The sequence below is a fragment of the Pipistrellus kuhlii genome, unplaced genomic scaffold (genome assembly GCF_014108245.1).
Source record: "Pipistrellus kuhlii isolate mPipKuh1 unplaced genomic scaffold, mPipKuh1.p scaffold_m20_p_1, whole genome shotgun sequence".
Classification (NCBI taxonomy): Eukaryota; Metazoa; Chordata; class Mammalia; order Chiroptera; family Vespertilionidae; genus Pipistrellus; species Pipistrellus kuhlii.
The window spans coordinates 29,362,914-29,382,354 of NW_023425404.1; the positions used below are offsets into that span (position 1 = coordinate 29,362,914).

The window sequence follows — 19,441 nt, forward strand, 5'->3', positions numbered from 1 at the left end:
TCCTCCCACAGACATCCTCCCTGCGCCCCAAAGCCCAGAGCGCGGAGGCAGGACAGACGCTCCCCCAGGTTCCGCAGGTCCCACCCAGAGCCTCCGAGTGGCTACGTGACCCGTCGAAGGTCTCCTTCCAGCCGCCCGGAGGGCTCCGCCCGCTCCCGGCCCCCGGCCCCCAGCCCCGCCCCATCCGGGCCCGCGGGGCGCGCCTCCCGCCAGCAGGGGGCTCCCCAAGCGCGCGCCCGCCCCGGGCCCCCGAGTCCGGGGAGGGGCCTGGCCGGCCGTGGCCGCCCCTGCCCCCTGCCGCCGCCGCGGCCCGGAGCGGGGGCGGGGCCGTGCCAGGGGCGGACCCCGAACTTTCTTCCGACTCAAAAGCAGCAGCAGCGCCCCGGAGGCCTGCCCCGCCCGCGTCCCGCCGCCGCCGCCGCCGCCGGGCTCCTCCGGCCGCACGTCCGTCCCTCTCCGCGCCGCCCGCCGCCCGCCGCCGCCATGGCCAAGCCGCTGACCGACCAGGAGAAGCGGCGGCAGATCAGCATCCGCGGCATCGTGGGCGTGGAGAACGTGGCCGAGCTGAAGAAGGGCTTCAACCGGCACCTGCACTTCACGCTGGTCAAGGACCGCAACGTGGCCACCCCCCGCGACTACTTCTTCGCGCTGGCGCACACGGTGCGCGACCACCTGGTGGGGCGCTGGATCCGCACGCAGCAGTACTACTACGAGAAGTCCCCCAAGGTACCCGGCGGGAGCCCCGCGGGCACCCTCTTTCCCCCCGTCCTCCCCCCGAGGTCCGGGCGGTGGGGTCCGGGCGGTGGGGTCCGGGCGGTGGGGTCCGGGCGGAGGGGTTCGGGCGGAGGGGTCCGGGCGGGGGGTGGGGACCGGCCGGCGCTGGACCAGTCCCCATGCACGCCCCCACCAGCCCCACCCGGAGCGGCCCGCCCCTGGCACCGCCTGCCCGGGGACGCGCGCGCGGGCCTCCCTCCCCTGACCACTGGTGCTCAAACAGAAGTTGGAGCATTTACCCTCAACAGGTAACCCAGAGGTGCCGGGCGCCTCCTGTGAGTGCCAAGCACAGCTGTAGGCCCCTGGCTGCAGGCCCGGAAGAAAAGGGACAAAAGCCCTGCCAGGGGAGACGGGTGTCTAGAGTTCCCCAAATGGGAATAGGCGCGGGGGATGGGGGGAGGGAAGGGGACGGAGCTGGAGGAGCCTCGCTGCCCATAGAGCCTTTGGAGGATGCCAGGCGCCGGGGGCTTTTCCTAGGAACTGGCTGCGTGTGTGGGGCAGAGCTTTGCCCGCCCCTTCCCTCCCTCCAGTCCTCTCCCCGGTCCAAAGGAGTAGGGTGTGGCGCTGCCGGACTTCTTGATTCTGCAGCTCGGAAGCCTTCGCCCAGGCTGGGTGCGCTCTGAGCTAAGACCTACCCTGGGAAGATCTGAAGAAGGGCTGTGCTCAGACCACCCCTGTCCGCTGGGCAGGGCTGGTTGGAGGGTTACTTAGGGTGTTTGGGGGCGCACAGAGGGACACCGTCTCCCCCTGGCCCATCAGGGAAGTGGGGCCGGAGGCTGGAGGAGGGCAGAGGGAGAGGCTTGTGTTGTGCAGAGAGAGGGTGAGAGAGCAGCTCCGGCTCCGTGGTGAGGTGGGTGTGAGTCAGCGTTGGGAGAAGAAACTGGAAAAGCTGGTACGAGGCCTGTTGGAAAAGGGGAGCCGGTGATAGAGCCTGAAGGCAGTGAGACATACAGTAGGAATTTTTAATATGTAAAAAGCATGAAAACAGAAAAGGCTCGTCCATAATCACAGCGCCCAAAACCACCGTGAGGAAAAGAAAGGAAGTTTTCATAAGAAGAAAGGGCGATGGTAACAGAACTTTCAAATGGAAAGGAGCTCTTCCTCATTGCAGAGGCCTAGGGCTCTATCCCAGAGCAGCAATTGCTAAAAATATATCCTTAGAAAAAAGACTGTGTGTGTGAATATATTTGCTGTATCTTTTCTTTTTCCATGAGGGGACTGCCCCCTAGCATTGGACTTTTTATTTTATTTTAAGTTTTTAAACTGGAAAGTGAGATGATGAGCCATATTTAAGACCTCAACCGGCCCCCCCACACACACATACCCCAATCTCCCCCCCACAAACACACACCCCAATCTCCCTCCCCACACACACTCTTCTGTAGCATTTAACACCAAGCATCTGGCCTCCTATGTTTCTCTTCCAGTGGCTTGTCTTGTACTTTATAGTTGTCCTCATTCTCTAGGTAGTTTTTACACTGGGCTCTCCCTCCCTAATTGAGTGTAGGTATAAGCCAGGTATTCTGATAGCGGTACACTGGGGATACTACAGGGAACAAGATGCATTCCAGCTGAAACCGGTTTGGCTCAGTGGATAGAGCATCGGCCTGTGGACTGAAAGGGGAGTCCCAGGTTCGATTCCGGTCAAGGGCATTTACCTTGATTGTGGGCACATCCCCAGTGGGGGGTGTTCAGGAAGCAGCTGATTGATGTTTCTCTCTCATCGATGTTTCTGTCTGTCCTTCTCTCTTCCTCTCTGTAAAAAATCAATAAAATATATATATATATATTTTAAAAGATGCATTGCACACGTTAGTGAAGTGTCTACCGTGACTGCAGTTCACCTAAATAGGACATCCCCAGAGAGCATGGACTAGAGCTAGTAAGTGTGTCCAAGCTCCTCTCCCACCCCCCTACTCTCTAGCATCTGTGCAGGTGAATCCCAAATTTGGGTTTGTAGACTTAATCCTTTTATTAAACTTCATCCCTACACTTCTAAGTGCTTGGTGTACATACCTACATCACTATTTCCTCAAACTGGACTTATTACCCCTCCCAGCCCTGCCCCATCTTCTCTGTTTCTAATTGTAATGGCACTGCCATCCTGACAGTTACCCAGACACAAAACTTGAGTGTCACCTTTGACGTCCTCTGTATTCCCCATTCAACAGGTTGCCAAATGCTGTCCGTTCACGTAGGTCCTGTTGAAATTACTCTCTTGACATCTCACTTCTCTGCGTAATGGACGCCCTGGCTACTGGCCTGTGAAATTGACTTCTGAGGGGCTGGCTTGCTTCTCAGAAGTAGTAACACTGGCAGCATGCAGCCAAGTATGGCTAGCAGATATATTTTCTCTGGCCATTGAGACGCCTTTCCGTAATTTAATTGTCAGTGCCTTTGGGCAGGACTTGGGCACTCCAGTTCTTGGCCCAGTCCTCCTCATTGTTCTATGTGACCTCCATTGCACTGGTATTTCCTCTGCCTGGCTCCTGGAGGCATCTGAGTTGGCAGTTGCAGCTCATTCTATGCAATGTAGTTCGATTAAGCTTACAAAAGCAGTACATCTTGCCCTTTGCTCAGGTATCATTGGCTCCCGTTGCCTGCCACAGTCCTTAATCAGGCATTTAAAGCCTTCTCGGTCCGGTCCAGGTGAACCTGTCCTACACTTCTTTCCTCCCACTGCCTTCCTGGGCTTGCCTTGTTCTCCCATCAAACCAATGTGCTGCCCACCCATGCCCTGTTCTCCCCACTTCTGCGCCTCTGCCCCCGGCACCCTTCGCTTGGAATGCCCTTCTTGCCAGTGTCTCTATGCTCAACTCTTGCCTCTCCTGCAGATCTCCGTTTTGTTGCCACCTGTTCCACAGTCTTCCCACAAGTACCCAAGTCCTCTATTGAATGCTGGGAATAAACTTTAAATTACTTTTAAAATATTGGTTATTGTCAAATAGCTTTTCTTTATTTCATCTTTGCTTGCTTTTTGAAAATGTCCACTTATTCTAAAATATACGTAATTATTAGTGATGGTAGTGTGTACATGTAATTTGTAAGGTATATTGGAGGTGCTGTATATTTTACTAGCAGGAGTATGAGATAAATGTTTAAGAGGATGGGAGAGATCTGTTTTTCAAAGTCTTGCATATCCCCAAATATAAAGTGAAGTCCCTCTAAAAATTATTTTTATTAGAAATCATCTTAAGTACCTGTCTTTGCTAAGTCTGTTATATAATGAAATCTCTATATATTATTTTAAGCAGCAACTATTTTTTTTTTACAAAGACTTTGAAATGTCTTAAGTCCATGCTAATTTGGAATCATCAAAAGGGAGACAAATACTATTAACAAATATAGTCATTACTTCGGAGGGCATAGCTTCAAACTGCAAATGTGGGAGATATATATATATATACACTGTATTTGTAAGCAGGCTTTTTATAGATCACTAAAAAGTAATACACAGTGGTTATATTATGGAGATCATGAAAAAGTAGAGGAAGATGAAGAAAAGGAAGCTGCTCTGATGTTATGAAAATGGGTATATTTGTGGCTTGAAATACTCTTTCCTGTGACACAGCCAGTGGCCTGGTGTACAAGGGCATCAGCCATGGGGTGAGTGGTGCCATGTACCCCTTTGGCATATGTCTGCCCAGGAAATATACATTTTCCCAACTCACACGAAGGCACCCAATAGACTAATGAGTGCCCTCATCACAGTGTTATAGATATTCAAACAACTGGATAAAAATAATGATGATGTGCTCTGGAAAACAGTGTTAGATGACCCACTAAATATGGAAGACTTAGAGTTCAATTGTTACATAAAATGAAAGTGGGAGAAAGTGAAATTTCTAAATGGACATTTTCATATAATAGTCTAAATGAGTTAAATGTTATAATAGGCATTCGTTATATGAAGTGTGTGTATATATATATTTTTTTTTTTGGGGGGGGGGCGGGGGTTGATCAAATACTTTTCTCTTTGGTTCCTTTTATTGAGAAATGGGAGGAGTTCCGGAAATTGTAGGTGACTTTATATGGATGCATTTACAGATTTTTATTGTTTTGTGTTTGGGGGGGTGGGGGTGGGGAACCTGATTTGGAGAAAAAGGTATTGTAAAGGGGGATGATGCAGTTACTCACGGATCTCTTTCTTAAAAGAGAATTAGGAAACTGCACCTGTACTTTAAAGGGGTTAGGCAAGTTTAACCTTTGTACCTTTCACTCTGCTCGGATAGTGTTTGCCTGGCTTTTACTATGTCACAGCAGTTTCTAAGTTTATGGAGAAATTTCCCATTTCATGAAGAACAAACATCAATAATACTTGCCTGGCAGGGGAGCTACCATGATCCCGGAAGTGGTTTTCCCAAAGCGAAGCTTATCCATTACACTCTGGATGTGCAGGCCCCTGCGATTTCCCCAAATGTGGGAAACTTGACTGCGTAATTTGTGGTAGTAGGGCCTGCGCTGGTGCTCTCCCTGCAAAGAAATAATAAGAAACACCAATAAACCTGGGGTAGACTTTTTTTATTCCCAGTTTCTGGCTTTCTAAAATAATTTAATTCTAAAATAATTAATTGTAATATTATTTACAGTAATCAGTCAAGGAGGAGTACTTTCTAGCCATCAGGTATATAAGGAAGAAGTTAATCTTTGTATTTCTTGGATGATTTGAGATAGTCACAGCCAACCCTACTTGACTCTCATCCTCTAAATATTTTATAAATGACTGATGGGCCATGGCAATCTGACTTCTGTTTGCCCAAAACATATGCTTAATTTATGAGGCTCATGAACAGAATGAGGGGAAAGGGGGGAGGAGAGACACAAAACTTTGAATCTAATTAGTTGGATGAGTTTATTTTTTTTCTCCCTGAGGGTAAAAGATACTGAACTACTTTACCAAATATAGGATATAAAATGGTTTTCCCAAAGCCAATTGTCAGTAATGCTTTTATTTATCCCTTTATACATCTACTAATGGCCTGGTGCACAAAATTTATGCATGGGAGGTGGGGGTTAGGGGGTGTCCCTCAGGCCTGTATGCATCCTCTCCCATCTGGGACATCCCTAACCCAGCAGTTGGACATCCTCTCACAATCCAGGACTGCTGGTTCCTAACCACTCACCTGCCTGCCTGCCTGATTGCCCCTAACCACTTTGCCTACCAGCCTACTCGCCCCCAACTGCCACCCGCCACTGGTCTGCTCCCCACAAATGCCCCTGCCAGTCTGATCACCCCCAACTGCCCCTCATGCCAGTTTGCTTGCCCCCAACTGCCCCCCCCCCCCCCCCCCCGCTGGCCTGCTTGCCCCAACCTGCCCTCCTCACTGGCCTGCTTGCCCCCAACTGCCCTCCTGCTTGCCTGCTCACCCCAAACTTGTCCCCTGCGCTGCCCTGATCACCCCCAATTGATCCCCACTGATGGCCTGATCACCCCCAATGTCCCCCCACACACACCAGTCTGATCACCTCCAATGGCCCCTCGACCAGCCTGATCACTCACAACTGCCATCTTATCCTGGCTTGAACACCCTCAGCTGCCCTCCCCTCTTGGCCACTAACAACCTCTACCTTGGCCCCACCACCATGGCTTTATCCAGAAGAACGTCCGGAAGGTCTCCCAGTCTAATTAGCATAGCCTTTTTTTTTTTTCAATTGATTTTTCACAGAGAGGAAGGAAGAGGGATAGAGAGGTAGAAACATCAATGAGAGAGAAACATCGACCAGTTGCTTTCTGCACACCCCCTGCCAGGGATGTGCCTGCAATCAATGTACATGCCGTTGACCAGAATCGAACCTGTGATCTTTCAGTCCGCCTATCCACTGAGCCAAACCGGTTTCAGCTAGCATAGCCTTTTATTAGTATAGATAGAGGCCTGGTGCATGGGTGAGGGCCGGCTGGTTTGCTCTCAAGGGTGTCCTGAATCAGGGTGGGGATTCCTTTGGGGTGTGGGGCAGCCTGGGTGAGAGGCTGATGGCAGGCTGGCCACACACGCCTAGCAGAGACTCTTACTCCATGGGGGTGTGGTCATCCTGGGTAAGGGACTGAGGGCCATTTTCAGGATGGCCACAACCCCTTCAGGGTGGGGGGTCCTGCTGGGATGCCTGACCAGCCTGGATGAGGGGCTGATGGCTGTTTGCAGGCTGGCCATGCCCCCCTGATGAAGCCTAAACAGGGATCAAGCCTAAACCAGCAGTTGGACATTTTATGTTTATATTTCTTTGGGAAAACCATTTTATATCCACTCCTTCAGCAGTGACCAAGGCAAGTGGGAAGCTTGGCTTCTTCCATCGTCAAGGGCAACGCAAGCCTCCTGCTTGCTCCAGCTCCATAGCCACTGCCATCTTTGTTGGGTTAATTTGCATACTCACTCTTGATTGGCTGGTGGGCATAGTGGAGAGGTGGTCAATTTGCATGTTTCTCTTCTATTAGTGTAGATAGGAGTTTCTTTTGAACCTGTGTCAAAGTAGTTGTGCCTATTTGTTTTTTACTTTCAACCTTGTGTGTTTATGTTGACCAGTAAGGTTGGACTCATAAAGTTAACATAACCTCTCTTTTCTTGTTTCAGAGGGTTTATTACCTTTCTTTGGAATTTTACATGGGTCGAACATTACAGAACACCATGATCAACCTCGGGTTGCAAAATGCCTGTGATGAGGCCATTTACCAGGTACATTCTTTCTCTTTAAATTTTAATTTTGGGGATGTAGTACCCTGCTCACCACCACCTCCGCAAAAAAAGGTGAAAATTTATTCTACAGACATTGCTGTTACAAACTATTAGAAATATAAACTACTAATGATCTCTGATTTAAGAGAAACAAAGTCAGAGAATTAGTTTTGCCTAATGAGAACTTACTTTTGCAGTCATAGCTTCTGACAGCATTCAACATCTGAACAAGCCTTTTAAAAGTACATGAACCTCTGCTGTCAGAATCATAGGCTTTATTTTAGGCTCCTATCTGCTTTCAAAAAATGATCAAAGTGTGACTATTATTTATATATCAAGGCAATATGTAAAAATAATAAGCTTTTCAAATTTCATCATCACACTTCCCCTATTGCTAGATGACTTGTAAAATGTACTTCCCCCTTAAATGAGGAGCCTGAAGTCTTAAACCTAATAATCTAATTTGTTTTTTTTATGAGCATATTTAACTATTTCTCTCATAAACTTCAGGGATCTCCATACCAAAAACAAACAGCCCTTCACCTTGTGGGTGAGGTTGAAAGGAGGAAAAGGTATTTGCAAAGACATGCTCATGGGTTGTCCCCTCCTGTGGTCAGCTACCTATCACCGAAGGCTGGTTTCCTTCACCTTAGTTAGGTAGAGTATTTCCTGTGAAAGAACCATTGCAGCTTCCTCCACTTCTCTTTTCTTACCTTCCCCTGATACTAGCTGAAAATATTATACTTCCCATGGCCTAGCACAGTGGTCGGCAAACTCATTAGTCAACAGAGCCAAATATCAACAGTACTATGATTGAAATTCCTTTTGAGAGCCAAATATTTTAAACTTAAACTTCTTCTAATGCCACTTCTTCAACATAGACCTGCCCAAGCCATGGTATTTTGTGGAAGAGCCACACTCAAGGGTCTAAAGAGCCAGCCGCATGTGGCTCGCGAGCCGCAGTTTGTCGACCACTGGCCTAGCATTTAACCAGGTGGGATGAAGTGACCCATCCGTTTGCTCAAGGTTTATCCCCTACTTTCGACTTACATTTTTAGAATTTAGAATTTAAAAAAAAATTGTGAATGTTAGCCTTCGCCATTGGCTTGCACAATGACCCCAGTAAATTCTAGTCACACCAGGGAGCACATTTGAAAGTCCCTTCAACAGCGAACAGAAGCAAAGCCATTTTGGAACACGTAGAAGATGGACTAAGACATGTGTGACAAAGCAATTTTTGGTATAAGGGTAGGTGGGGATCCAAGTGCATGGCTGTGGGACCTGGGGCATCAACTTCAAGCATGGTTGCTTCTTCTGCATATGCTTTCAAAGTGTGTAAATTATGTTTCCTTTTTAAATAACATCTCATTTCATGGATTGCCTCACTTTCAGATAAGAATGCAGTCATTTCACAGCAGACCATCATTAGCTAAGCTAGCATGGGCTGAATTATTATCGAGTCAACATAGGACAGGTTGTTTATTTTACCTGCCATCAGTTTCCTCACTGTAAGATGAGCAAAGTTATCTCCAAGGCTACTGGATTCTGACTTGAGTCCACAGCGGTGCCAGTGGCCTCTGGCTGTGCGGCTCCCAGGGGGCTGACTGGCAATCAATTTGCATCAGTCCCCAAGGTCACACATGCCTCTAAGCCTCCCACAGCCTTTGATCCAATCTAGAGAGAAGTAGAGGATTTTAGCCCCATCCAACCAGAGCAGCGATTTTCAACTGGTGTGCTGCAAGAATTTTTAAAACATGCAATGCCTGATTATTTAGTCAGGGGCATTGACCTCTTTTTCCTTAGATTATCAAATAAAAAAATGATGACAGCCAACACAACAATAGGCGTCGGGTATGAATGAATCAAAATTATACCTTTTTTTTGGTCAGATCAGCAAAAAATACATTTTGTGTGTGTGTGTGTGTGTGTGCGCGCGGCAGAATTTTAGTAACTAGTTTATGGGTGACACGAGATGAAAAGGTTAAAAATTGTTGAGCAAGAACTGAGGGTTTCCTTGACTACTGTCTGGCTCCAGGTCTCAGGGACAGTGACTCACCAACTGGCTTTGGGTTAACAACCATTGACCCTACTGAGCAAATATGTTGTGGTCTTAAAAAGATGAACTTTACTCCACCCTGGAAAGTCTGACCTCCTACCTGTTGATAATATTTAAAATCCTTCAGCCCAGTTAGTGTCAGCTTGGTACTGGACTATTTCTCAAATTTTACCCTGACTGCACACAAAAAAGAACCTTAGGAAATTATTAAAGGTTAACATTTATTGAGGAATATCTGCCCAGGAATAATCTAAATGGTTTGTTTGTATAATTTCATTTGATTCACAACAACCCTAAATGTGGCACATACTGTCATCTAATGAGGACTTAACTTTTAAAAAAGAGAAGTGAGGCCTAGGGAGATCGAGTAGCTGGTTCAGGGTCACCTTGCTAAGAAGTAACAGAGTCGGTAATGGACACTGAGAGCCCAACGTCACTACAGGCCGCTGCTATGCCATCTCGTACAAGTTTGCATTTGCAGTCACCAGCATCTGTAGTGGGCATGGCTGCCAGGGTACGCTGCATGGGAGCTGACACCATTGAGTACCCAAACCTGCACACCTGACCCAGAGCATTAGAAAATGATTGCTCCTCTCTGCAATGGCCTGCGTTTGTACCCACATCCAGTGATGTTTTCCTTTCCTCACCAGCTTGGACTGGATATGGAGGAGCTAGAAGAAATTGAAGAAGATGCTGGGCTTGGCAATGGCGGTCTTGGGAGGCTTGCTGGTAAGTGACATGGTTAGTGTGGCTTCGTGTCTAGCCAGTTGATGCCTTCTCCAATGCCATGCATGACCACCGAACTGGCTTCGAAGGAGGAGTGCAGGGTGTGACCTGGTTACAGATGTGCTACTATTTGTTTTTCAGATTGCACGGTGGTTTGATTAGTTCTATATAAGCAGCAGAGAAGGGAACTTGAACAAAAGAGAAATTGCTTAAAACCCTTGGAGACATTGTTTAAAACCCATGGTTAACCAGATCCTTCCTGTGTATGTAAGGGTTTCCAAAGTGGCCCCTTTACTCTGCAGTTTTGTTCACAGCTGACAATTCACATGCTTGTGTGGTATGACCTATTGTTGAACCACTGAATTGTTGTCTTGTTGAACCACTGAATTGTTGTCTTGTACACTTGTCAGTTTGCTTTTTGATTGACTAGAGGTAAAGATACACTTGTAGTGTTGGTATGATTTAGTTACTTAAAAATTTTTATATGAATTCAATTTGAGTTTTTTGTTTTATTCAGGAAATAGTTTTTCAACAAATAAAGTACGTTTGCAACTCCATTGAGTTAAAAATATATATCCCTGTGACCAAGCAATTCTATTTCCTGTATCTGCTGTAAAAAAATAAAAATAAATAAAAAAAATCAGGTACACAAGGAAACATGTGAAAAAAATTGTTATAGCATTGTTTGAAAGAGCAAACTACTAGAAATAAGCCAGAGTCCATCAATAGGAAAATAGGTAAGTAAGTAATGGAACAGTCCATATTATAGAATAATATACAGCAACCAAAAATAAATAAAACTGATGCATATGTAATGCCCTGGATAGACCTCTGGGGATGGAGAGGGGAGCAATTTGCACTAAAAGGCATACAGCATGATACTATTTATGTTTTTAAGAACTAATATGTTCTGTGAGTATATATGTATGTAAATCCATAGAAAGTCTGAAATTTGAAATGGTAAACTGCTCCTTATAATCCTCCTTAGAGAGGAGGGCAGAATTAGGGGTCGGGATCATAGTGGATGCTAGTCCTATCTGTAACATTTTAATTTTTTACAAGAAGGATATATTAGTATATCACTTGTGAAACTTAAATTTAATAATAGAAATATACCACCACACACCGATTATTCTCTATGAAAAATAAATATATATTGATTCTCCTATTTGAGAAATGATTTCCAAAATCTCTTCATTTTACCCAAACTTCCAAATCCTATTAGAGTAATCCCTCCTGTTATATCTGGCCACCGGCTAGATCCCTCCCCAGCATGCTGATTGGCTGCTCTGGATCAGGTGCTCTGTCATCAATGCTCTTGACGGCAAGTGACCCAAAAAAACTACTAAAAAAAAAGTGGTTCAGCCAACAAGGCCATGTGTTATCACAGAACAAGAAGTCCAGAGGTTGGGCCATTCCAAGTTAGTTTATTCAGTAGTGTAGTTCTGTCAGGACTCTGGGTCTCTGTGGTGCTTTTGGCTCACCTCCCCCTCCTTCTCCCCATGGAAAAACAAACCAAACAAACGAAGAAACAAAAACAATGATGTTGCCAAAACCCGTTGGGCTCAATGGATAGAGCATCGGCTTGGGGACTGAAAGGTCCCAGGTTTGATTCCGGTCAAGGGCATGTACCTTGGTTGCGGGCATATCCCCAGTAGGGGGTGTGCAAGAGGCAGCTGATCGATGACTCTCTCCCATTGATGTTTCTAACTATCTCTCTCCCTTCCTCTCTATACAAAATCAATAAAATATATTTAAAAAAAACAAAAAAAAAACACGATGTCAGCAGCAAGGAAAATCATTCAGTGCACCCAGAAGACTTCCTGGTACCTCTCATTGGATTGAATGTCATTGCACAGTCATACCAAAACCATTGAAGGAAATAGAATTACTGTGATTGGCTTATCTGTGTTTTCCAATGGTCTTAGGCGACCCTACTAGCAGTTCTCAACCTGTGGTACCCACAGGTTGAGAGTCGCTGCTGTAGAGCCTAAGACCATCGGAAAACACAGATATTTACATTACGATTCATAACAGTAGCAAAATTACAGTTAGGAAGTAGCAACAAAAATAATCTTATGGTTGGGGCTCACCACAACATGAGGAACTGTATTAAAGGGTCGAGGCATTAGGAAGGTTGAGAACCACTGACTTAGAGGCTTAGACTAGACAAGCAAGGTTCACTTCTAGTCCAGCCTCTCTGTAACATCTAAACAACATAGGAATTCCATTAGCCAGAAAGAGGGTCTGCCACTCCATCAGGTGGCCACAAGCACACTATGCTCTCCTGGGGCTGTCTTTTTAAGCAGGGAGCTGTGGGGATGGCTTCCCTGAGAAAGCGCAGTGTGGGAGACAGACACATAATGGACATACCTCATGCAGGCCGGCTTCCTGTTCTCAAATGAAAAGCCAATGTGTACACACTGGTTATTTCTAAATGGCAAGCTAATAAACGATGCTTGTTTTCTTTATATATTTTTATATTTTCTAACTTTTCTCTAATATTCACTTTGTAATTTTTAAAAATGTTACTTAAAAAGGTAATCCCCGTTAGGCAATAGTCTCTGTCTTTAAAATACAATTGTGGTTTCTGATAGAAACATGTTTTGTGGCTGTCATGCCTTTCAGTGAAAGACCTGCAGATGTAACTAACCTCAGTCTCTGCCTTTTGCTTGTGTTTTGATGGATGTAGCCTGCTTCTTGGATTCCATGGCAACCCTGGGACTTGCGGCCTACGGATATGGCATTCGATACGAATATGGGATCTTCAATCAGAAGATACGAGATGGATGGCAGGTATGGGAGCCACCTTTTAAAATTTTTTCATTAAAATACATCTTCATAGTGTTCTAGATGATCTATAATTTCCAGACATTTACTGCAGAAATTCACTAATTTCTCTTGCGTTTGGTTGACATCAGTGAATACTATCAGTCTCCCTGCTTGGGGATGTGAGTCCCTGTGAGCAGAGAGCCTGCTAGTATCACTCACCGCCAGACCCTCTGCATCGTAGGCAGTGCCTGGCTGACGAGGGCTCTGAAAATATTTATCACCGATTCCCTGGGTGTGGGCCACCTCCAGTGGGTGACGTTCATTCTCTGCAGCATCCACAAGGGAGGGGCACATCTTTTGACTTATGATCTCTCCCAATAGCCTTTCATGGTAAGATACATGTTGCCATTTTACAGGTGAGAAAACTGAGGCTCTGAATCAATGGAGTTATCACAGATCACGCTGCTGGAAAGCATGGCTCTGTCCCTAGGTTTCCAGGTCCAGTGTCAGTATTCTTTTCTACACTCAGTCTTGTCCTCCTTAACATGCCTATTTACAAGATGCATAAGCTCAGGATTCTAATCCTATTAATAAAGCCTATATGGCCCTCACACAGTGATAATTGATCACCAGGAGGCTGTGTGTGCATTGTGCACATGCTGGTGAGCGAGGGCTTGATGCGGCATGCATGGCGTGGAGGCGGGTCCCACAGCTTCGGCCTACCTCTTTGGGGCAATTCATCAAGGAGCCCTGGGTGGGTGGGCAGGGCCTACCTCTTTGGGGCGATTGATCGCGGGGTTCCTGCACTGTAAGAAGGCACAGGCCAGGTTGGGGGACACCCCTTTCCCCCACTTCCAATGCACAAATTTTTTGTGCACCGGGCCCATAGTGTTTTAATAAGATGAAAGCAGGTAATCTTGTTAGCTGTTTTATCAAATAAATCTGGCACTTATTCAATGTGTATCATTAAAGTCTCTGTAAATTTGCACAAACAGTAACCAAGCCATACAAATGACTCTCGTTTACTTTTATAAAACCAAACCAGATTCTTAGGAATTCATTTCTTAGATCTTTGGGAACTCTTTGAGTCTACAATGAGCCCTAGTGTGGACAGTTTTCCCTGATGCTAAATGTGATGTAGGCTTTCTGCCTCCCTACCTTTGTCCCACATACGTACACCACTGACAACAAGATACTGGATTCGTTTTCCAAAAAGCCTGAGCTCTTTAAGCCCCTCCCCTGCTTCCAAGAGTCAGTCTGAGAGCAGCGTGCTCAGAGGTTGGATGTAGGGACCTACGTTGGAGCTGATCCCAGGTTCGAGGAAGGATAGTAAGCTTAGTGTTCGCTGCCACCATCCCCTTTCCCTTCTCTCAATATTTGGACACTCTGGGTGGAGGAATGAAGGACCTAAAAGATTTGGTAAGAGGAGAGAATGCACCAAGGGAAAAGTCTCAGAAGGAGAATATTGGGAACATATTAAACGATATCATTGTGGAGCGAACATGAGTGAATGACCACTGAAGTCCAGACCAAATTAAAATTTAGGGAGCCTTTAATAGCCTGCCGGTGACTGCTCTGCCTTTCTCCACGCAAGGACTCCAGAGAGCAGTCCCGACCTTTGTGCAGGACCACTTTTAAGTACATTAGCCACATCCTGTTTTTGCAGAGCAAGCAACCCAAGACAAAACAGTTTTTTCCAAGCAACGTCAGGGTCATGCCATTGATGAGCCTGTTATTCACAGGGTCATCCTGTTCTTCAGAAAGCTGACAGTGTTCTGTCTTGCAAGGCTGTTTTGTGAGGTGCAAGGGGAAGAGGCCATGAGACCATATCTCAAGGCCTGGCCTGGTGTCAGCACTGACAACTCTATCTGGGGCATGGTGCACGGCCTCTCTGGAGTGCTCAAAAATTCCCACTCTAACATTATGCTTTCAAATTTTGCTACCAACTCGTGTGTCTTCATCTAGTTGGTAGCAAATTTAGGAGGCAGCACTGAGTAGGAAAAAGCCTTTGGTCTCTAATTTGAGACTTAATTTCTAATTTGAGGCCTAATTGCAACTCATTGCCGTTACAAAGTCTGTTGCCTCAGTTAGGTTACCCAACTTCTCTGAGCCTCAGTTTTTTCATCTGCAATACAGAGATACCAGCTTCACATAATTACTATGAAAATATGTAACATGTCCAGCGCACAAAGAGGCATTCAATAAAACGTTAACTTTTTATAAGAAAAGGATGGTTATTTAATAAATTGTGCTATTATATGATAAAATAGTGTAGCCATTAATATATTTTTATTGATTTTAATGACATGGGGAATTATTTATGTTAGTTGAAAAAAAGAGATGGAATCCTGTGGGTGGTATGAACTCAACTATCCAAAGGCAGCCAGAAAGATAAAGAGCTAGAAAAATGTGTTAAAGCTTCAATAGTAATTATCTCTGGGAGATATGATTACAGGTGACTTTTTACTGCCTTCTATTTACACTTCTACATGTCTCATAGTCCATAAGAAGTATGTATTTTAGAGTCATACAAAGCTATAAAAACAACATAATCAGTTTCCTTTCCCAGTACAATAATCTGGAGTTACATGGTGAAAAGTTTAGCTAACTAAGCCGGCATTTCCAGTATGACTAACGTTTTGACATAACTCAAGCAATACATTGCATCCATTCTCTTTGAAACTATCCTGTATGGTACTCCTTATACCCCAGAATGCTTAAGGATTTCATTTCTTATCTTTTAACTATTCTTCTGTAACATATTTAAAAGAAACTCAGCAACTCAATCTCAAAATAAATAAATAAATCTTTTTCAGTGCTGTTTTCCCAGAAGTTTATGAAAGGTCACCATTAATCACACCTACTGCCTTTTTAAATGGTCTTTATCCAAGATACCATCCCTTTCTCTCCTATAATACCAAGGAAGTATTATCTTTCCTATCAGACCCAGGAATTATATGCTGTCCAATATTCTTAAAGAAAATAGAGAGACCAAATGGCTCTGCTAGTCTCCAAAGCTAGCCTCACTAGCCTTCACCACTTCTTTTATTATGACTTGAAATCAAGTCAGAAGCACACATAATTTCATTTGCCACATCCATTTACCAGAATGGGATTTTAGAGAGCAAACATGAGATACATCTTACCACAAAGAAGCCATTCCCATAAAAAACAAAATGTATCTCCCAGGAAAGCAGCCAGCATGCCATTTCAGGGTATGGTTACACCCCCACTTACGCCAGATACAGCCTTGCTCTTACAACGGCATATACAGAGAAGACGGAACAGTATGCAAGCTGGGAACATTTTTAAAGGTTGATGGACTTTTAATTTTTGAAGTCCCTTTCCAGGAAGATTTGCAGTAATGGTGTGTTCATTTTGAACCCCCATAAGGGAAATAATTTTATTGCTAAAATTCTTGACTTGCCATCAACTCTAATGGGGATCTTAATAGACCTCTAGGAAACTAATTGGCCTCTGGGAGGAAGAGGGGGAAGATTATTACAACAACCTCACAATAAGTTTAACAGTCACGCAGCAAAGTTCTGAGTAGAAAGGCATTCACAGTAGGTGTCTTGGAGTTGAACCAAACCGTGTCTGCTGGACCCTTCTCTCTCTTGGAACCTGTGCCAAGCCTGCAATAATCAGTCATGCAAGAATTCCATTACCTGGCAATGTTTTTGTTACCGTTGTTGAATTCTTGGCATTCCCAGAAAGGTTTTTCAATTCTCTGTACTATCAAAAAGCACAGTTTGTTGCCTGGCCAGCATGGCTCAGTGGTTGAGCTTGGACCAATGAACCAGGAGGTCACGGTTCCATCCTTGGTCAGGGCACATGCCCAGGTTGTGGGCTCCATCCCCAGTAAGGGTGTGCAGGTAGCAGCCCATCAATGATTTTGTCTCATCATTGATGTTTCTGTCTCTCCTCCCTCTCCTCCCCCTTCCTTCCTCTCTCTGAGATCATTTTAAAAAAAAACATATTTAAGGAAGCACCATCTGTTGACTACTCCTGATGTTTGCTCACTGGTTCTTCATGTCCTGTGTATCCCACAGTGAGGGAAAGCATTTCTTAGGATTCAGTCACTGACACAGCCCCCTGAGCTGACCTCTGCTTCCACACTGGCTGGAACACAGATTGCATTGAGTAATTCCTCCAGGGAGGTGCCAGCTCCAGGCTGCCGCCCCACCCGGACGGGCTCACTGCTCCTTACTCCACGGATCCACTCGGGCTTTGCCTCAGCTCTTCCATCTGGGATGTCCAGGTCCCATAGCCCACCTGGATGTGAATGAAAGCTCTTCTCCCATCTTCAAATGGCTCAGCATGTCCGTGCATCCAGGGAGCACTGGCTACACGGAAACCTAAATTTACAGGCCACTTTGCTGATTCATTGGAGGTGGGGGCAGCAAGGTAGAGAAGAGGTTTATCACCAACCAGCAGCTTCTGTGGATTTAGTGAGGGCAGCGTGTGTGTGGCGGGGGAGGGAAGGGGCAGTTCTTTCTCCTCTGATCGGCTCAGACCAGTTTGTGGTTATGAAATACCTGTGTGTGTGTTTTTTAATTTACCTTGAAAACAAGCTTTGTAAGCTTGAGGGCATTGTCCATTGATTCCTTACTGAAGCAGAAGGAGACTAAAAATAAAGAACAGCAAGCTTCAGGTCTGTTCCCCTGCAGAATGCATTAACCCAGTGAGATTAAGACCGGCCATTATTTGGCAGGGAAAAACAACACCAGCACTGGGTGGCATTAAGAATAGCCAGCGGTCCGATTGATGCTTCTCTGTCTCTGGATCTGTTTTTGTTCATCAATTTATGGTGGGAGGGGGGCAATGGGGTTATGGATAAGTACACATATATAATACCTTATCAATAAAGAAATAAAAATAAAAATAAAAAGAGTAGCCAGCAGACTAGCCCCTTGTCATAGAGTGAAGGCAGCCTCTGGCTTCCTCAGGATGCTGGTGGGACCCTGAGAGCCCATCCTCTCTTCTGGAAGCATCCCCGCTGCTTGAGGAGGGGACATGGTGTTCCTGCTGCATTTCTCAACAGAAGATGTGCTGTCAGTTCTTCTAGGCATTTGGTTTTCAAAAGGAGAACTTGTTCCTGCCTCATCTTCTTCCTGTTTCATATCAGACCTTCAGGTGTGTTTTACAACTGCCCTGAGTGCAGAAGTGAGGCAAACGGGCCTTCCTGTTCAGTCCTTCCCTGTTACAAGAAGCAGTGTGCACATTGCCCCGTGTTTGAAAACCCCCCAGCCTGACCCTGCCTACGTGCAGCGTAAAGTGTTTTATAAGTTAGGATGTTGATCCTTTCTGGATATCCTCATGTATTTGTCTTAGAGTTCTAGTTATTAACACATTATCCTATCTAATAAAAGAGTAATATGCAAATTGACTCTCACTCCAAGACACAAGATGGCTGCCCCCATGTGGTCAGAGATGGCTGCCCCCTTGTGGACACAAGATGGCCGCCACAAGATGGCCAGCAGGGGAGGGCAGTTGGGGAGGGGGGGCAGGCCTACAGTGGAGGGCAGTTGGGGAGGACCAGGCATGCAGTGGAGGACAGTTGGGGGGGGACCCAGGCCTGTAGGGGAAGGCTGTTGTGAGGGGGACCTAGGCCTTCAGGGGAGGGAAGTTTGGGGGGAACCAGGCCTGCAGGGGAGGACAATTAGGTGTGACCAGACAGAAGGGAGGGCAGTTAGGGGAGACCAGGTCAGCAGGGGAGGGCAGTTTAGGGAGGGGGACCAGGCCTGCAGGAGAGGGCAGCTGGGGGGACAAGACCTGCAGGGGAGGGCAGTTTGGGGGGGGACCAGGCCTACAGGGGAGGAAAGTTGGGGGGGGCCAGCCCAGCAAAGGAGGGTTCTTGTGGGTGATCATGCCAGCAGGGAGGGCAGTTGGGGTGACCAGGCCAGCAGGGAGGGCAGTTGGGGTGACCAGGCCAGCAGAGGAGGGCAGTTAGGGGCAACCAGACTGGCAGGGGAGGGCAGTTAGGGGCAATTGAGCAAGTTACAATTTTCTCATCTTTAAAAAAAGGAATCATAGTTTCCTCCTATATAAGACTGCTGTGAAGATTAAGTGTAGTGATACCCATGACACATTTAGAGCAAACATTGTTGTTGATTTAGGCGTCAGACAGGAATCAAGACTGACAGGAGAACCAGCACTCTTCTTTCCAAAACAATGCTCTCAAGGTGACTCAGTCAGAGAGGTTTTTAACCTGGTCTAATGGGAACGGCTAGGTCCCCGTCTCCTGAGAAACACGTTCTCAGCCGTTTCCTTCTTGCAGGTGGAAGAGGCGGACGACTGGCTCCGGCATGGAAACCCCTGGGAGAAGGCCCGCCCTGAGTTCATGCTGCCCGTGCACTTCTACGGGAGAGTAGAGCACAGCGACTCGGGGACCAAGTGGGTGGACACCCAGGTATGCAGTGTCCTCAGCGTTCGTGTTCTGTGC

At 46.2% G+C, this 19,441-nt stretch overlaps 1 protein-coding gene and 1 non-coding gene across 2 annotated transcripts in view; both read left to right on the forward strand.

The window, feature by feature from the left end:
• Window positions 1-273: 273 nt before the first annotated feature.
• PYGL (glycogen phosphorylase L) overlaps window positions 274-19,441 on the forward strand; it is a 38,205-nt gene continuing 19,037 nt past the window's right edge. The window contains exons 1-5 of the mRNA XM_036437150.2: window positions 274-726; window positions 7,341-7,442; window positions 10,149-10,227; window positions 12,917-13,020; window positions 19,277-19,408. Of these exons, the coding sequence (XP_036293043.1) occupies window positions 484-726; window positions 7,341-7,442; window positions 10,149-10,227; window positions 12,917-13,020; window positions 19,277-19,408 (660 nt within the window). The 5' untranslated portion in view covers window positions 274-483. The remainder of the gene's footprint in view (window positions 727-7,340; window positions 7,443-10,148; window positions 10,228-12,916; window positions 13,021-19,276; window positions 19,409-19,441) is intronic.
• On the forward strand, window positions 5,089-5,251 carry LOC118710885. The gene has a single exon (XR_004985585.1). It is a non-coding gene; the product is annotated as a U1 spliceosomal RNA (small nuclear RNA).